Below are 20,057 nucleotides of genomic sequence, written 5' to 3'. Positions count from 1 at the left end.
TGTTTCAGACAAATGCTGCTAAGAGGAAAAAATGTCTCCAACTCTAGAATAGGAAATATGAACAAAGCAGAAAACATGGCACTTAAGCCTAGGAAAGATACTTCAATGACAGTATATGCTAAGATTTTGTACCTACCCGAATAATTAATTTTATCTTTGGAAATACCTACAGTAAACAGGTATAACAGGAAGAATGACCTATGACTGAGGTACCATAGTTCCTTCTTAATTGGGCTGAAACTGCAGAACAGAAACTAGCAAGCTACAGAATTTTCTCTTTAAAGGAAAAGACAAAATAAAAATCCCCACATAATTTTTTAAAGTATTATAACATGAAATATTTTTACTTTTGATAAGGAATCCCAAAGTAATTTTGTTCCCCATTTTAACTGCAATATTTTTCACTGCCTTTTCAAAGGATACATAGAGTGAATGTGCATAGATGACAGTCACAGCAAACATTTGTTTCAGATATTATTAAAAAAACATTAAGCATGCAGACATCACTGAAACAATAGCACTAATTCAAGTGTGAGATTGATCTGAGCGTATCATGCAATTCCCTGTCCCTGATGGGCTTTGATCCTGTCGCACATGACTGAGTCTTCACTCTCAGATGCCCTTTTCTCTTGCCAATTGCAACCTGGTCTTCAGGGAAGCACTCACTTGCCTCTCCCTCTACCAGGCTCAACTCCAAGAAACAATTCTGTAACTATCCCATGCCAGTTACAGAGCAGCAGCAGTTCTGTATTCAGATTTACCATCATAACCAGCTAAAAAAGGAATTGTGACAATAAAACCATAAGACAGGCTACAGAAAGATGAAATCGAATTGGTCAGCTCTCTTCAGTCAAGTAGGGAAACTTCTTTATTCCCGATTGATCCAAACAATTATTTTCACTTAGAGGAGACCACAAAACAAGTCAACATGCTGAAATGTTGGCAGCAAAAATCAAATAGTAATGGAATGGACTAGTGCTTGCCTCAGAGACAGAGAGGTAGAGTGCATAGACTTAGGCCCCTGTATGTTAAAGGAGGACCAAGCCCAAGACTTTTCTATCACTCCTCTCATGCTGAATGCAGACTGGTCCAGAGCATTAAGTCTACATATTAATGGAGAACTTGGTGCACACTGTACCCATCCTGGAAAGATTTAAAATTACACACCCTGGGTTTGCACAGTACACAATTTGATTGAATGAACTATGTCAGTGGTTCCCAAACTGGTGGGTTACAACCCACTAGCCAGGGAAGCACTTGTCTCTGCCCCTTAAGGAGGCGGGGAGGGGGGAACGCAGTAACGTGTTCCCCAGGTTGGCGCTGCTGTTGGGGGAGGGGAGTTTAACACTTTCCTGACAGAGTACTAGCCTCTGAGGATGCGGGGAGCCCTACAGGACCCCCAAGCTTCTGTAACTACTGTTACTGTTATGTACTACTGTTACTGTGTTCTCTACTCAATCACCACTTCCCGTTTTCAGTTGAAAACCGGAACTGGTTCTCAATCTGTTTTTTACTGTTAAAGAGGTTTCTTACTGTAAAAGAAGCATCTGCAGGGCTCCCTATAGCTCCAAGAGGCCAGCATTCCCTCAGATAAGTGTAAACGCGCCCCCACCCCGCAGCGGTGTGATCCTGGGAATCATGTTTCTGCAATAGCCCCTCCCCCGCACACACTTAGTGCTCCTAATTCCCTTATAGGCGTTTGGGAAGCACTGAACTATGTAAACTGCTTTATGAACTACATTTGTTTAAAAGTGGTGCATAAATACTTTACAAGAAACTATCTGTAAGAACACACTGTGATGCTCAAACAAAGGCATGTCTGGATACTGCTGAAACATGATGCATCTGTTTAAGTGCATAAGACCTCAAGTATCTGTAGTATTTCCTTCAGTCTTTTGTTAGAACATTAACTCAAAATGAAGCTGTGAGAAACCCCTCCTTGCTCCCCCCCAAAAAACAAACATCTCCTATGATTATGATACTACTTGATACTTGAGAAATACTGTTGTGTCAGTGAAGGTTTTAAAGATCAGTGCTCATGCAACATAAGCACTTTGCCTTGCTGGTCCTCAAACAGTACCAGTAAGAAGAAGAGCAGAGTGCGAGGAAAAGAACAGAATTAGAAAGCAATAAGCAGTAAGTGTGCACACCTATCCCATATACGCCCCTCCATGTAGCAAATGAAGAGTGAAAACACAATGAATTTTATGTTCTGGAGTTTTCTGATCACTGAAAAGACTGAAATGTGTTCTCTAATATATACTGGTCTAGTTTTACACATTTTAATATGTATTTCTCTCTACAAATTCAAAATCTTAATGGATTACTTGCTATTACACTGGTATATATTTTGTCAATTAAAATTTTCATCAATATTATGATCTAATATTATGATAAAGAGTGAATCTGTATTAGCGCAAATGTCCTATGGGTAGATATGTTTGTTTCCAGCGAGTAAGATAGGATTACTGCCTAGGTCCACTAAAATTAAGTGTTGGGTGGGTTAGGACAGACAAAAGAAAATATTTCTTTACTCAGCGTGTGGTCGTTCTGTGGAACTCCTTGCCACAGGATGTGGTGCTGGCGTCTAGCCTAGACGCCTTTAAAAGGGGATTGGACAAGTTTCTGGAGGAAAAATCCATTACGGGGTACAAGCCATGATGTGTATGCGCAACCTCCTGATTTTAGAAATGGGTTCTGTCAGAATGCCAGATGCAAGGGAGGGCACCAGGATGAGGTCTCTTGTTATCTGGTGTGCTCCCTGGGGCATTTGGTGGGCCGCTGTGAGATACAGGAAGCTGGACTAGATGGGCCTATGGCCTGATCCAGTGGGGCTGTTCTTATGTTCTTATGTCTTATTGAACATACTAGGATTACTTCCGAGTAAAATAAATAACACCATTTTTAAACACCTCTACCTAAAGGAGGTGTTTGGGAGTTTCTGTGTAAGAAACACAAGCTTAGGGTTGCTATATAGCAACATGTACAAATATTCTTAATAATAATACAGACAAAGCACAAAGCAGTTTCTAAGTTGGGTTACAAATTCACTGTTTGTACAACAGCCCAGTCCAGACATAACAGGACCTGATTGCAGAACACAAGGAACAGAAACCACCAATTGTGAATGCCACCATAGCTCCTCCTCCACTGCAAAGCATTTCCTTCCTCACCTCTGCTTTCTTTTGGGAGCCAACTATAGTTAGCAACATTTATTAAAAGATACCCCAAACTTGCTGGTCCCATTATGGCAATCAAGGCACAATAAGAGGGAAAAAAAATAAAAAAACTAAAATAAAAAATACACTACCACCACCAGCAGCAGAAGCAACAGTGAAGGAATCATAACACACGTGGTACTGACCCTACTCCTTCTCAGTATGCCAAAGTATACACATGCAGTAAAAAAAACTCATAAAAAACAAGGATAACAAGGCAATGCTATTCAGATATTTGTCCATCCCTCACTTGAAGTCTACAGGTAATATTCACTTGAAAAGCTAAGCCTTTATCACATAAGATGGCCCTCTTGAAATTGTTTCCAATTGGCAGATACTGTTATTCACTACAGCAAAATACAAACTTAAAAACCAGTTCGGAGGATTTTTTCAGTGAGCTACAACTGAGCCTGAAAACTCTTAGTTACCCCTGAACCTGACCTAAGCCAATAAAATGGTAACCAAGTCAAAGTGATTCAATAATTAGGCACTTGGATTTCAACTGTATGATGATTTTCCTTCTTAAAATCTTGTTTATAAAAATCTTTTATAAATCAAACACATACAGTGTAGGGTATATAAAAGCATCTGAACTGATTAACAAACTGCTTTCAAAGTTAGTATCTGAACCACAGAGTTTAAAAAAATACACCTGAACAAAATCCAAATCCTTAATGCTTCATGTCCCTGATTTTAAACTCCTTCATAAGTCATTACTATGAAATAATAATTAGGGCACCTATTGCATGCTCTATAAAACATTCAAGCAGTAAAAAATTTAAAAGCAACAGTTCTACAAACAAGACTTAACAGTTTAAGTAAAGGCGCTGAAAGCAACATCTGTCAAAAACAGGAAACTCAGCAGATTTAAGAGACATGATCCATTTTCATATTGTCAGGAAACGTGTCTAGTGTCTAACAATCAATGACAGCACTCTGTTTAAATTCTGCCTACTTGAAGGATGCTAAACAGAGATGCTAGCCTGCCTTTAAACAAATGTTATGCTTTCAGACAGACAGCAGCAGCCAAATCTATTTTTCTTCATAAAACCATTTAAAGATTTTAAATCACAAATGTTATGTATAAAAACTTTGCAGTGACAGAATATTCTTGTGCATCTTGTTTTTAAAAAAAACTGAGCAGTCAAGCAAACAAACTTAAGAACAGTTGCTTCAGAGAAATTGCATTTGCACATTTACAAATTTCAATTCCTAATAAATTAAGCTGCATGTTAAGGCTTTGGCAATAACATTTCTGTTGACATTACAGACTTTCTCTTGGACACAAAATTACACACATGCACCTGCTCTTTGTCAGACATCTAAACCAATCAAGGTTTACACAAAGGACAGCTTTGCTGTTTTCCCATTCCTACTAATGGCTGCTCAGCTTATCAGATTAGCAATGGTTACGCACCTGCTTTTTGTGTAGAGTAGAGAAGAAAAACAAAAACATGAGGAAAATATCGAGACCAAAGTACAAAGGAAATCTGCTCCTTCCCAAGCGCCAGGTTTGGAAGCCAGCTCAGCATCCTTTGGCATTACTTGCTAAGTTCAGCATATTTGCTATTTCCATCCTCCTGTCAGTACTCCATTGCACCATTAGCCAGCCTTACTTTCTAGCATCCTCTTTCCTGTTTCCCCTCCAAGGTAACAATCCTGTTATAGCTATTCAGTCCATTAAGTGCTCAGAGACGCAAGCCCCCTAGATATTAATTCAATTCATTTTCTCACAGTCACTGACTCAGCCATGCATAGTGCTATACTGACGTCTGACCTCGCAGCCTCCTGTAAGCTGAATTCATGCTTACCATTTCCTCATCTCTAAGCAGTCATTGGCTAACACAGTTGATAGACAGTAGAAGAAACTTATAAGAGAAGAGCTGCTTGGTACATTGCCAAGTGCCATCTGTGAAGCTATTTCTAGTCCTGCCAGCTTGTCAGGTTTCAATAAACTAACACAACATCTGAAAAGGTTTCTTCTATCACACATCTCCCATGACTGATTGCATGGCCATTCAATGCAGTATATGCTATTGAAGGGCTTCATTTGGTATCTTATGGTTTGCCTGGACAGGAATACAGCCATAAACACATTTTTAAAAAACCACCTATCTATTCAAAACAGAGCGGAGAAGGACAAATAGTGCAGGGGATACTATAAGCTTCCTAAGCAAAGAATTTCTTCCTCAGTTATACCACTGAAAACCAGGATTTAGGTCACAGACATCTGAAGGAATAACACAACAGAGTTATGCTTTTAGCTGTTTCTAGGACTCACTCCAAAGATAGACAACAGCATGTATAAAATCATTTATGTCCTCACAACAGACGACTATCTCTAAGCTTCTACAGGACCCTATATATCTTATTACCCATCTTCTATTGCTTGATGAACAAATTGTATGTAAATGATGCAAACTGCTGGAAAATTATATACACTATCAAACAGCTTTCACAGATATACTCCAACATCATAGGGGTGTAGGGGTGCAAGACTCACTAGGCACAGCTCAATTTCCACTTGGCCCTACTCCTCCTATTTTTCATTATACAAATCCACCGCGGACCCCCATATTCATGCATACACACATTCTGAATTCAACGAGTTAAGTTTTGCAATAAAACCCAAAGTGTTTTGATTGCAAATTTAAATTGCGGTGCGTTTTTCTACAATATTTAAAAAATAATAGGACAGTAGTATTGTTCCATAGCCTCTCTTCAAAATATTTATGCCTTAAGAATACTTAAACCTCAGTTTAACATTAAAACAGGTTACCTATCTGAGGCTTCTTTAAGGTAATAGCAACATACATTTTTCAGGCATTAATTGTAACAGAATTTTCATCTTTTGGATGGAATAAAACTTAACAAAACAGATGTTCTAGCACAGTGTTTCTCAACCAGTGATACTTGTACCACTGGTGGTATTTGAGGTGGTGTCCGATGGTATTCACGGGACCCCCCAGACTCCCGCTGTCTGGCAGGGAAACCAGAAATGCAAAGTGATAAGCAGCAGTAGGAGGTTCAGCAGGCAGAGCTCCAGTGTGTGCTTTTCGAGTCCATGAAAAAGCCTTTCTGTCTGTCCTGAGCCTCTTACTGGTATTCGTTGCATTGCGTCTGTCCTCCCAATTTCGAAGTGGTGATGACATCATTGTCAGCTAACTCGGCAGTGGATTGGCAAAAATCTGCCTTTGCTGCTGTCACTATATTTACAGATAACACAAAGGAGGATTTGTATCCATTGTTGCAACGTGTGCTCCCCAGGTCTCCCTGCTGGACGCTGGATGACTTACTAGGTGAGTGATTTTCAAACTTTTTTGTCTCACGGCACACTAACAAGATACTAAAATTGTCAAGACACACCATCAGTCTTTTGACAACTGACAAGGTACACCATGCTGTTGGTGGAGGGCTCACATCCCCCAATGGCCCTACTAATAAATGACCCTCCCCCATACTCCCATGGCACACCTGCAGACCATTCGTGGCACACTAGTTGAAAACAGCTGTACTAGCTGATAGTGGAGAGAAGCAGCCACCCATCCTCTTTCTTGTTCCAGCAATATCTTACAATTCCCAGATGTCAAAGTCCTTGATGCTGCGTGAAAGAACAGAACGTCAGGGATTTGTAACATGGTACCAGCGAAGAAGGCAGTCTGCTGTAAGCTAGCTAGGGATCCAGAATCCAATGGGAAGGCTTGCTCGAAGGTGGGGAGGGCGGGAGAACAGATTGCAACAGAGGACACAAGTCAACCTACTGTATTTTTCAAAATATTTTAATTAATGGTAATTTTTGTATCTGAAGTGCTATAGCTCTAAGACAGTTACAGTATATAGACAGTTACAGGATATAACTATCCATTATAAAAATGTGTCTGCTGAGTGTCTATAGTATTTTTTTAAAAGCTTCCTAGTATTGATCCCCCCCCCAATCTAACTTCCCTTATGCTTTAGATCAGGGGTCTCCAAACTTTTTGGCCAGAAGGCCGTATCAAATATCTGGCATGGTGTGGAGGTCCGGAAAAACAATTTAAATATAAAATTTAAATAAATAAATAAATTAGAGATGGAACTTAGATGAGTGAATAAATGAATGAATGGGCTCATTCATTCAACCTCTCTGGTCCTCAGAACACCCTCCAGACACAATCAGAGCACAGTTCTGGTCATGATCAGTTGAGTGGGCCAGAGGCTTTCAGGCGACAAGAGGTTGGCTGTGGGCCGGAAAGAGTCTTGCTGCTGGCCACATCTGGCCCCCGGGCCGGGTTTTGGAGACCCCTGCTGTAGATTTAGGGCAAGAAACAATTTTTATAGTGTAAATAAGCTATTCTCCAATCCTAATTACTTCCACTCAGTGAAAGCTTGATTAAATGAGGCTTTATATTATTTCTGAACAATACCTGGTCTAAGCTCCACATAGGTTTTTTTCTTTTTCTTTTTCAAGAAGAGCAAGTTTCCAGCTTGGAGACCAGCACTGAAGTATATGCCTTTATTTCATTCTATTCTTATCTGATTCATAACAAGCACTGCCTAAAAATCCCTTCCAGTTGGCCCTGCCAATCTACATAGAATAGACCAACGATTTTCAACCAGTGTGCTGTGGCACATTTGTGTGCCACGAATGGTCCACAGATGTGTGGCAAGAGTTTAGAGGAGGGTGACTTATTAGTAGGGCCATTGAGGAATGTGAGCCATCCACCAGCAGCATGGTGTGCCTCAACTATCAAAAAACTGATGGTATGCCTTGACAATTTTAGTGCCTTGTCAGTGTGCCAAGAGATTTAAAAGACTGAAAATTGCTGGAATAGACAAACTGATAGTTTGGCCCAAGCTGCTTAGAATCATAAGTTAAAATCATACTACGTTCTATGTTAGTAAGGTTACAGTGCTTAAATGAGCAGGATATTATAGTTCTTTTCCCAGTCTCACCAGTGAACTTATACCTGATGAGCCTGTAACATTCTAAACCTTTTTCCACCTCTGCAATGGATCAGCAATTCTAAGCAGAGAGGACTGTTTTAATGTATGGAATGCTTGATCCAAAGGCATTATATTCAACAATGGTAAAAATAATCATTTGTCAAATATGCTATTAATCAGTCTGGTACTATGCATAAATATGGTATAGGATATAAAGCATTTACAGGTTGTCCCTCATTATCGGCTGGGGTTCCATTCCACAACCCCTAGTGGATAAAAAAAAATAAGTGGATAAAAAAAAGTGGAAAAACCCATTAAGACCCACTTTCAGGTTTCTTGCCCCTCGATTGCTTCTAATGGAATAAGGTTATGCCTCGACAGCTGTAAGCGTTTGATTCTTGGACTCCCTGCAGATACCATAAAATGTGATAAATAAAAGCAGTTTAAAAAAAATTAAAAAGTGCATTCCTTTACAATTGTGGTATAAAAACAGCTTCTCTTATTGTTGTAGAGAGGCAGTCAGCAATCAGAAATACAAAGAACCCCCTGCCTTCACCTGGCTCAGTTGAAGAACGGAATGATCGCTTGCATGACTGTCTCTCTACAACATTAAGAAAAGCAATTTTCTTTTAAATTGTGATTTTAAAGGGATGCATTTTCACCCTTCTCCAGGGATCAGCACAATCCTTCTCATTTGCAGTGGCCATTCACGTTGAGTCAAATTCGTGTATAAAAAGTCTGTGTATAACAAGGTTGAATCTGTATTTCTGCTGAACACCTATGTACATAATGCGTTTAGTTATCCTAAACTAGAACCAACAGAAATATTTCACTGTCATATTTGTGTTCAGCACAACAAAATTAGTAAAGATGAGCTACTTTCATTTCAGAGACAAATTGTGCATAGTCCAGTGTATTCATTTGACCATATCATAATGCTTACGTGTACAACTTTCAAGAAATGTTTCATTTAAAGTTATTCTGTCAATCCAGTTAATGTTCTTATTTCTATTTTAAAAGTGCCAATCAACTGAATTTTGTATTTTATGTATTCTCTGATGACTCAAATTGGCAGATGAGAGCAGATATCAACAAGCCCAAAGAAAGAATCAAAATCAGGACCATTCATTGAGGATGAATGTTACTTTAAGAGATCAGCAATTATTTTTAGGATGCAGCCAAAACAGTGCTTTCAGACTTAATTTGGTTGAAAGTTTTGAGACACTATACAGTATGTCACCTACCTTGAATGCTTACAAAGTTTACGGGGTCTACTACGCAATTTTCGATCACAATTCTCTGGATCACTGGAGTTACTGTCATAAGGATGAGGCCGTCCTGCCATTCCACTCCGAGCTTCCTCACACTACTGCTCTGAAAAGCATACAGCCAGTACTCATAATCTACATCAAAAGAGTAGTGTTGACCTTTAAGCATGCCATGCAGAATAAAACAGATGCAAACTGAAATGAGTTCTTTGCTCATTTCTTTCCCACAAACACAGCTGACATCAGCAATCCTGAAGCATGACAGACTTTATACCTGGACCTAGTGATCGTGAAGACAATGATTTTCACCATTGCCCGTTTTAATTTTATCAGTTAGAGTTTACTGTCTCCACTGAACACTAATAAGAACATAAGAACAGCCCCACTAGGCCATAAGCCCATCTAGTCCAGCTTCCTGTGTCTCACAGTGGCCCACCAAACATCTCTAGATGGAGAATTCGTGCAAGGAAAGTTTTACAATAGAAAAACTTTCAGTGTAACTCTTAACTGCAAAACCATCCACAGTTTAAGAAAGAAATTCAGATTCTTTTCACAAGATTACAAGAATAACTAGTTTTAAAGTGGTCTTAGTTTTTCTAAGTTTCCTTTGAACTGTGCACCCCACTGGAGTTTTCTTTGAACAACCGGCTCCCTTGCTCATTCCCTTCAAAGAAGAATTGCTTTAAAACTCTTAATTTCAAAACTCCAACCAAGGGCAGAAGTCTTTCTGAGATCAATCTAGATCTGACCTCTGTCTGAATCACAGAATGAACTGCTACAGCATTTGAATTCAAACAGGGGAGGGGAAACGTTGCACACCTAACGGGTGCAGTGGCGTCACTAAGATTCACGTCACCCAGTGCGGGAGGCCTGCGCGTCACCCCATGCAGTGGACGGGGCAACACCCCAGGTGGTGGGCGTGGTAATGTGCCATCGCTTCGCCCCCACTGGTTTTTTGGCTGTACCTTTTGTTAGAACCAAGGTACACAAAGTCATGGACAACCTCCAGTTCATGCGCAGAGATTGTAATGCAGGGAGGTGAGTCCACATCCTGAACCATGACCTGTGTTTTCTTCAGGCTGATTGTCAGTCCAAAATCTTGGCAGGCCTTTTGGACTGACAATCAGCCTGAAGAAAACACAGGTCATGGTTCAGGATGTGGACTCACCTCCCTGCATTACAATCTCTGCGCATGAACTGGAGGTTGTCCATGACTTTGTGTACCTTGGCTCAACGATCTCCGACACTCTTTCTCAAATGCATCGGTAAAGCAGCTACCACGTTTTCCAGACTCAGAAAGAGAGTCTGGTCCAACAAGAAGCTGACGGAACATACCAAGATCCAGGTCTACAGAGCTTGCGTCCTGAGTACACTTCTGTACTGCAGTGAGTCATGGACTCTTCGCTCACAACAGGAGAGGAAACTGAATGCTTTCCACATGCGCTGCCTCCGACGTATTCTCGGCATCACCTGGCAGGACAAAGTTCCAAACAACACAGTCCTGGAACGTGCTGGAATCCCTAGCATGTATGCACTACTGAAACAGAGACGCCTGCGTTGGCTCGGTCACGTCGTGAGAATGGATGATGGCCGGATCCCAAAGGATCTCCTCTATGGAGAATTTGTGCAAGGAAAGCGCCCTACGGGTAGACCACAGCTGCGATACAAGGACATCTGCAAGAGGGATCTGAAGGCCTTAGGAGTGGACCTCAACAAGTGGGAAACCCTGGCCTCTGAGCGGCCCGCTTGGAGGCAGGCTGTGCAACATGGCCTTTCCCAGTTTGAAGAGACACTTGGCCAACAGTCTGAGGCTAAGAGGCAAAGAAGGAAGGCCCGTAGCCAGGGAGACAGGCCAGGGACAGACTGCACTTGCTGCCAGTGTGGAAGGGATTGTCACTCCTGAATTGGCCTTTTTAGCCACACTAGACGCTGTTCCAGAACCAACTTTCAGAGCGCGTTACCATAGTCTTTCGAGACTGAAGGTTGCCAACTAAGTCTTTGTTAGAACACAAATATTTTGATGTGGTTTGTTTCATTGCATTCTGCATGAAATTACGCATTGATTGATATATAACATGATGGTATTAGTCCTCCAAACTGTGATTTTAGTGATGTTGAAAACTTGTAGAGTCTCACACACACACACACACAGACCCCGTGTCAACTTACAAACACCTTATTGCAGCAGTTCTCAAACTTTTACCACTGGGACCCACTTTTTAGAATGACAATCTGTCCAGGACCCATTGGAAGTGATGTCATGGCCAGAAGTGACATCATCAAGCAAATTAAAATAAACAATTAAAAATAATTAAATTAAAATAAAAAATAATTAAATAAGAGTTCTTCTGTTTCAAGTATATGTTTCAAGTATATGTTTCAAGTTCTTCTGTTTCAAGTATATCAAGATAAAGACCCACCTGCTTTACAAGTGCAAAATAGAAAACTTTCCCCTTACTAGCACAAGCCTCTTTTTGTGTCCTTTTTAGCGGGGGGGGGGGGGGGGAGGCTGCCTTCTGGAGCAATTGTTGCACTCCAGCTCCATAGGATTGGGACCATTCTGGTGACCTCACATTCCCCTTTGCCTGGCCTGACCACCAGCCAAGGCATGTCTGCCTACTCGCGAGAAAACGTGGCCACATGGCTTTGTTTCCAGCTCAACAGACTCACAGCTGGGAGGGAGGGACTTTCTCAGGTGTTTTTGGGGGGCTGCATTCATTGGATCGGGACCATTCTGGTGTCATTGGATTCCTCTCAGCCTGCCCTTTCCGACGGACTATGGCAAGTACGCCTACTTGCGAGTAAACACATGATACGGCTCACTTTCTCCATAGGGATCCATTCATTTTTTCTTTCCGGTTTTCTGGCCATAACTTTTGAAGGAGCTATTTCCCTCTGGTTTTTTGCATTGCATTCTGCTGGACATTCTGGATCCAACGGTGTATGGCATGACAGGGAAGCTCCTAATGCCGCAATTCAGCGCGTCATCCCCCAGGGCACGTCACCCCCCGGCATGTCACCTGGTGCGGCCTGGACCCCTAGCAACGCCACTGAACGAGTGTGTATTCATTTTCTTGCCTGCCTTTCTTCACTCTATTTCCTGCAAGATAATCTGCAGTTCTTATTCTGATCCACAAGCAATCTGTATGCTGATCTTTAGCTCTTTTTCAACACATTTATTTCACAGAAAAATAAATGTATTTTTATCTGAAACTTATAATCACACTATAAGTTAAGGTCCTAAACATACTTTCTTGAAGGTTAGTCACTCTTAAAAGTCATTGGGACTCACTTATGAATAAACTTATTTAAGAATGATAAACTTATTTAGTACAAGATAAAATATAGAGTATCTTAGGCTGAAATACTATACTTTCAATTGGATCAAGTCCCTCTGTGCATAACTGTACTATTATAGAGGGGGTTACTTTAAGAAAAGCAATGTCTTCTTTATCACAATGCTAAAGCAACACTAGCTTTCAATATCATAGCTTTCAATTTCGTCTGATGGTCATAAGCAAAATGAAGTGAACTGAGCAAACCATAGTCAGTGATGGGGTTGTATCCTAAGTGCCTTTTGAGCAAAACAGAAGTGTCTTCTATCTGGTGAAAACTGCCTCATTTTGCACAATCTCATCATACCCCTGCAACCTTTAACATACTATATAGTTCTGTTCCACAGTCCCACAACCCTCTGTTCCTTCTGTGAGGAACAGATTTTCGGGTGGTCACATAAGAAGTTGCTGTGCTAAGGAGCAAGCAAAAAAGTTCATACATCTGAGCATTCTTCCACTTACATTCCTGAAGATACAATTCATTCTATTTCTTAATTTGCATACTTTTATCAAACTTCCATAAAATAATGTTCACGCTAGAGGCTTGCTTTGATGTTTCCTTTTTCAGTATGTTGCAGATGAACATTCTACACATAATAGTTTACACAAAAATGGCAATGAGAATATACAGATTTTTAAAACATAGCTAAAATAAAAGAGATGAAAAAAGGTTGAGGACAGCATGTTTACTAAAGTGACAAACTGAAATAAAATTCTGGTTCCTTCTGAAACCACCATATTTTATAGCTACAGATCTGTGCTTCTCTACCTGCTTGTATAGGTCAAAGGGAATAAATCCCCCCCCCCATTTTCACAAATTCAGAAAACACATTATACAGGTTTGGCAACAATTCCAGGCAAATGGCTCACTAATGAAGCTACCATGCAATTACAGATTTATACAGGAAGCTGGACTGCAAAGTTATTTTTACTTAGCTGTAAGACTGTATTAGAATGAGGAATATGCCCATCTAATTGCCACATGAAATCTTTACAAAAGCAAATATGTACTGATACATCATGCCTCTCTGCCATCATAATCATTGGCACCAGAAAGCCTGTGAGGTGTGTTGAATTAGGATCAGGTAGGACAAGGTTCAAATTCCTAATCAGCCCTAAAGCTCACTTTGGGCTAACCTACCTAACAAGGTATTTTTGAAAATAAAGGGGATTATCATTTGCACTGCCATAAATGTCTCAAATGAAGGGCACAATAGAAAAGTCAGAAATCATATCAACTGAGGGAGGTGGAGAAAAATTCCATAGATAAAATTTAAGATTTTAATAACTTTTTATACAAGTTGGTACTTTTAAAATACATTTGAGAAATAGCATAATGTGGTCTCAAGGAATGGAAGCAGTGAACAGGAAAATACCTGGTTAAAATCTCGTCTTGTCATGAATTCACTAAATGGCCTTAGACAACCTATGATTCTTTCAGTTCCACATTTACAGTGTAGGAATAATAAACTATCTTATAGTGCTATTATAATAATACAGAGAATGTGTATGACATGATGTCAATCTAAGTTGATTTTTTAAACTGTATCATTATACAATATGCATATCCATCATACTGGATAAACCCTATGAAGACCGAGAATGCCAAGAGCATAGAACATTTCAGATCAAACAGACAGATGAGGTAATACTCTATGAAAAGTAAAATAAAGTGAGGGAACAAAATCTGAATTTCTGGAGAGAAGGCTTTGCAAAGCTCTAGCAATGGGAACATCAGGTATCTAAATACTATCATTTAAGCTACCAGTCTGATCTCTATGTACATTTTTGCTTTATCCAACTCGAAAACACAAACACCTAAACAAATCAATAGTGGCAAGTACCACACCCATTAGAAAATGTAGCTCTCTAGCACAGGGGAATAAATAAAATGTTTATAAGAATCAGCCTGGGTTTTAGGACATTTCAAGTGGATCTGTCATTTCCTTAGCCTCCAAACTGATGAAAACAGGCTGTTTACTTCTGCTGTGTCAACTTTGGTCCAATTTAAGTGTGACACCATGGGTTCAAAGTTCACCAACACTACAAGCACAGTGGCTCAGAACCCAAATTAAACATAATTAATGTTTGCAGTTGTTAATGTTAATGTTTAATTAACATAATTAATGTTTGCGTTCTTGAAGCTCTTCTTAGTCAGTTCTCCCCTTACTGATCAGAAAATTTTTGTGACAATTTTTTCCTCCACATCCTTCCCTCTCATGACTTGAATGACTATTGTATGTCTATACATTCCTGGTTTTATGCTCCCCAAGACTGAATTTGGACAAAAGACATACAGGAGCTTGGCTTTTTTTTTTGCTTATGAAATTCTGTCAAGCACTATGTGCATGATAGTGCTATGTAAATCAACCCATAACTGAACGAAAGCAGGTGTTTTAGGTTGTTTAAATCACAAATTAATCCCCAGGTTCTGGGTGCCAATTAACATTTTATACTGATTTTAAAAAACACAGGAAGATACTTGAAGGAGCACCTAGCTGCTCTAATCCATTGTCTTCTTCCTGTCTACCTCACTTCAAAAACAATTTTTTCCAGTTCTCCTAACCCTAGCCCTCCCACATCACCCTTCCCATACAGTTAGTATTCCCATGAATTTTGCTTTCAACATTAACGGTTTAAACAGAGGTGCCTAACTTGTTTCAAACAACAGGCCAAATAGCATTCATGGTATCTGCTGAGGGCTGGAAGATACATAATTAAGCAGGCAATGACCAAAAATAAGCACGTTGTTCTCAGGAACTCGTTAGCTGCAAATAGAAGAAAAATATTAAACACTGATAATACAGGTGTGTCCCCTTTATGGATAAGGGGACACACCTGTATTATCAGTGTTTAATATTTTTCTTCTATTTGCAGCTAACGAGTTCCTGAGAACAATGTGCTTATCCATACTAGAACCCCTCCACAGATAGCTGAAACCACAGATATGGGCAAACGACAATCCCTGTGGTTCCAGGTGGGGGGACACCTTTGCCTCCAGAGGGGCCTCTAAGCTTAGCAGAGACCAAGGACATCTGTCCCTGGCCTCTGCCAAGCTGAGCACTAAGGCTCAAAACACATGACTTCCGGCTTCACGAAGAAACTGGAAGTGACATTTTGAATGCCTTACAAGGCATTAAAGTCCGAGCTTGGCAGAGGCCAGGGATGGACATCCTAGGCCTCTGCTGAGCTCAGAGGCCCCTCTGGAGGTGAGGGGGGCAGAGGGGTATGCATGCAGGGGTGCAACAGAGCCAATCTGCAGAAAAGTGATTCCACAGATACGAGATCCATGGAAACGCCCCCCATACTTTCAAGATATGGGAGTGCCCAATGATCATGAAGGCCGCCCTTTCAGCAGCACCACTTCTGCAAAGTCATCACTCTGCAGGCCAGAGCAGCTGATGGTGGTGCTGAGAAAGGCCGGTTATCACAAGGGCCAAATAAAAAGCTTCCAAGGGCTGTATCTGACCCACAGCATGATGTCTGACACCCCTGGTTTAAGAGCTAGCATCTTCTGTTCATTTGAATTTTCTATTAACCAAACTAAAAAATTCTCTGTCACAGTTGAAGTCACATTACAAGTATCCGTTTTAACTTTCCCAAAGTAGAAATTTAATAGCTGAACTACTGCTTGCTTTAACAGAAAATTTAACAATGTTTAATAGCATGACAGGAATTTGTTTAGGTGATGAATCATGAACATATGCAGTATCACCAAAACTGTTACACCTGATAAGTTTACTCACTATAACAGCTGATTACATTCAGGCAAAAATTAGTTAAGAACATACAGCTGACTCACATGTGACATGAGGGTTATGTTTGAGATCAGCATATGAAGCCAAAATCCTGTATAGTTGAAATTCCCTTAAATTCAAGAAATATGTGCTGTCTCTTTAAGAACTAAAAGCACAGTACAGATAAAAGGCATGCAGGAACTGAGAAAATTGAGGGAACAGCAGCTTCATTCTCATAAGAACATAAGAAGAGCCTCACTGAATCAGGCCAAAGGTCCATTTAGTCCAGCTTCCTGTATCTCACAGTGGCCCACCAAATGCTTCAGGACGCACACAAGACAACAAGACACGATCTGAGTCCTGGTGCCCTCCCCTGCATCTAGCAATCTGAGATAGCCTACCTCTAAAACCAGAAGCTTGCACATACCTATCATGTACGGTAGGTACATCATGTACATCAAGTACAGGTTCATTATGTAACCTGTGATGAACTTTTTCTCCAGAAATTTGTCTACTTCCTGTGGCAAGGAGTTCCACAGACTAATTACACACTGGGTAAAGAAATATTTTCTTTTTTCAGACCTAACTCTCCCAACTCTTAGTGGATGTCCCCTAGTTCTGGTGTTATGTGAGAGGGAAAAGTACATCTCTCCATCTACTCTATCCATCCACTGCATAATTTTGTATGTCTCAGTCATGTCCCCCCTCAGGCGCCTCTTTTCTAGACTGAAGAGCCCCAAATGCTGAAGCCTTTCCGCTTCAGAGAGGTGCCCCAGCCCAGTAATCATTTTGGTTGCTCTCTTCTGCACCTTTTCCATTTCCACTATATCCTTTCTCCCATTTCAGGCTCTTTCTGGGGTATAAGCAGAGTATGTCAAATAGTGGGCAGAATTCACTATTATTGTTTTTCCTCTGTCTTTTTTGGGGGAGAGGGAAGTGTGTTTACTTGTATTCGTACAAGTCAATCAGCGATTGACAATCACATACAATACTCGGGTCAACTGTACTTGCTTTTATTTACATATCTCTAAGAATCATGCTCATATTCCTGATTGTTACATAATTACAACAGCTCTCTTAAATATATGCCACATTCCAACTGGATTTAAGCCTCTTAAAAGTGAAACTACTGTTCTATGTTATGTTATAATGTTATATGTTATGATACGTGGGTGCAATCCTAACCAACTTTCCAGCACTGGCATAGCTGTACCAGTGGGGCATGTGCTGCATCCTGCAGCTAGGGGGCAGTCATGGGGGCCTCCTCAAGGTAAGGCAACGTTTGTTCTCTTATCTTGAAGTTGTATTATTCTTACATCAGTGCTGGAAAGTGGGTTAGGATTGCGCCCTGTGTTAATAGTAGTGTTACTGGAGGAATAATTGGGAAATCATAGAATGCATCAAACTAGAATCTTACAATACTGTATATTGTATAATCTACTAATTATTTATAGTGATTCAATAGGTTATTCTGAAGAGCCTTTAATTGTTACACATCCTTCAAAACTGTCCAATCTAAAAAGGATTCTAATTTCTCAGTATTTAATGCTGAAACTGACACATCTTGGCATGTCTGACAACATTTTACATTGTAAAAATAAAATAACCAAACAAAATATCTCAAGTTAGACAGCAACTTGGCCAATTATCTACTGGAAAAGTACTGTTCCATTTCTGTCCGAACATTTATTAATAAAATATTGTGGTGCGGAATCAAAGGTATTATTTAGAAAATATTCTTCAAAATAACCAAAAACAGATAAACACACTAACAATATGAGTTACAAGGAAGGAACACTAAAGAAACGGGAAATACTGCAAATTACTGAGTGATATAAGATACAACAACTGCTGGGCCTTACTATATTCACCTATAAGAGGTTATTCAGCCTTCATCACAACAGAACTTACATTACAATATAAATGATTTACAACACAAGTATCACAGCTCACCTTCTCAAGTTTGAAAAATTATAGAACTGGCTCCATGATATCGATTTTCTCTAGACACCAAATGTCAGAATAAACTACTTCCAGAGCAGCACAGCTCTCAACTCCCCCCCCCCCCAAATGATCAAACCTGTGTAGGCCAGGAACACAGCACAGTAGCAAACTTTCCCATCAAGCTGCATTATTCAGCTTAAAATGTTGGACCAGTCCAACCTTCTGATTAAACCCCATATATTGCACTGTTACTATTTATTAACAGCATCTCCATTTTATCAACTCCAGGAATGCTTGCGGAAACAGTATATTCCAAGCTATACAGCAAGGTTGGCCAAACTTGCTTAACGTCATAGGGCAAAATCCTAACCCACTTTCCAGCACTGGCATAGCTGTGCTAGTGGAACGTGTGCTGCATCCTGCAGTTGGGTGGCACTCAGAGGCCTCCTCAAAGTAAGGGAATGTTTGTTCCCTTACCTGGGAGCTGCACTGCCCTTATATCAGTCCTGGAAAATGGGTTAGGATTGGGTCACATAAAATTAAACTTCGGATGCTTGAGAGCTGAAAGAAAAGTGTTTCAGAGCCGTAATATTTAAGAACCGTTTAAATTCTTAAATTTACTCACCATGCTAATTAAACATGTTTTAATCCAGTATAGTCTCACTTTATTCCAGCTAATAATTATAAAGCTTGAAAATGTCTTATTTAACTTTTATATTATTTGTGATGCAAAAAGGAACTCAGTTAACATATTTCTGAGAGGCACACATTAGATATCAAAGATATCATTACATACAGCTCAAAAGCCAAGGTTTGGCTATCCTTGCTTTGCAGTGTCACCAGGAAACGCATCATCTTACACTCTCCCCCTTTCAGGTGTCCTAACCAGATGTCCTAACTGCAAAAGAGGACAAGGCACCCCAAAACATAGGACATTCAGGAAAAATGTAGGACATGACAAAACAAAAGCTATAAACACTCATGTATATGGACCCCATGTGGTTAAACACTATATTGTGGTTGTTCATTCATTAAGTTGTGTCTGACGTTTCCTGACCCTATGGACACAGCACTCCAGACCCCCATCTATCACTAATTTCTGAAGTTCATCCAAAACACACTATATTATTATTAAATTTAAAACTACGTTACGCATCATTTATTAATTATAAGGCCATGTGCTGCCAGGGAAGATGTTTGAGTTCTAGGCTAAAAAAAAAAAAAGACATGTTCTGGAAAAAGAGGGTGTCTGGTCACCCTGCCCCCCCCTTTGGGAATGGCAGGACATGGTTAACAGGGGGTAAGGATGTTCCTCACAACAAGGCACTTGAGCATCACCAACTTTCCAATGGTGAGTGGCGCTGCCGGGTGCGCGGAGGTAACAGGACGTTGTCATCATGAGTAGCATAATTGGAGTGGGTGACACTGTCCAGTAGAATCCAGGGAGGTGCAGTGGGTGGGGAGGCAGATGAGGCAGAGCCTCCATATGGGAGTCCTTCAAAAAGCGGTACCGCCGTGGGGGGTGCCCAAGCACCCACAACCCAGATGCAGTGGGTGGGGAGCCAGATGAGGCAGAGCCTCCCTATGGGAGTCCTTCGAAAAGCGGTACCGCCATGGGGAATGCCCAAGCAC

General features: G+C 40.4%; 1 protein-coding gene across 5 annotated transcripts in view; it reads right to left on the bottom strand.

Moving 5' to 3' along the window:
* The window catches only part of BTBD10 (BTB domain containing 10), a 39,629-nt gene that overhangs the window by 18,800 nt on the left and 772 nt on the right, over positions 1 to 20,057 (bottom strand). The window contains exon 2 of one of the 5 annotated variants that reach the window (XM_066631491.1): positions 9,386 to 9,515. The exons of 1 other annotated variant lie outside the window; for it this stretch is intronic. In XM_066631491.1, the coding sequence (XP_066487588.1) occupies positions 9,386 to 9,486 (101 nt within the window). In that variant the 5' untranslated portion in view covers positions 9,487 to 9,515. Of the gene's footprint in view, positions 1 to 4,635; positions 4,944 to 9,385; positions 9,545 to 20,057 lie in introns of those variants that run through there. 3 more of the 5 variants (XM_066631492.1, XM_066631493.1, XM_066631490.1) reach the window with 3 other exon arrangements.

This window comes from Tiliqua scincoides, chromosome 1 (genome assembly GCF_035046505.1).
Source record: "Tiliqua scincoides isolate rTilSci1 chromosome 1, rTilSci1.hap2, whole genome shotgun sequence".
In the NCBI taxonomy this organism is placed as follows: Eukaryota; Metazoa; Chordata; class Lepidosauria; order Squamata; family Scincidae; genus Tiliqua; species Tiliqua scincoides.
The sequence above is the reverse complement of the archived record's forward strand: the minus strand, read 5'-3'. Positions and strand labels throughout refer to the sequence as shown.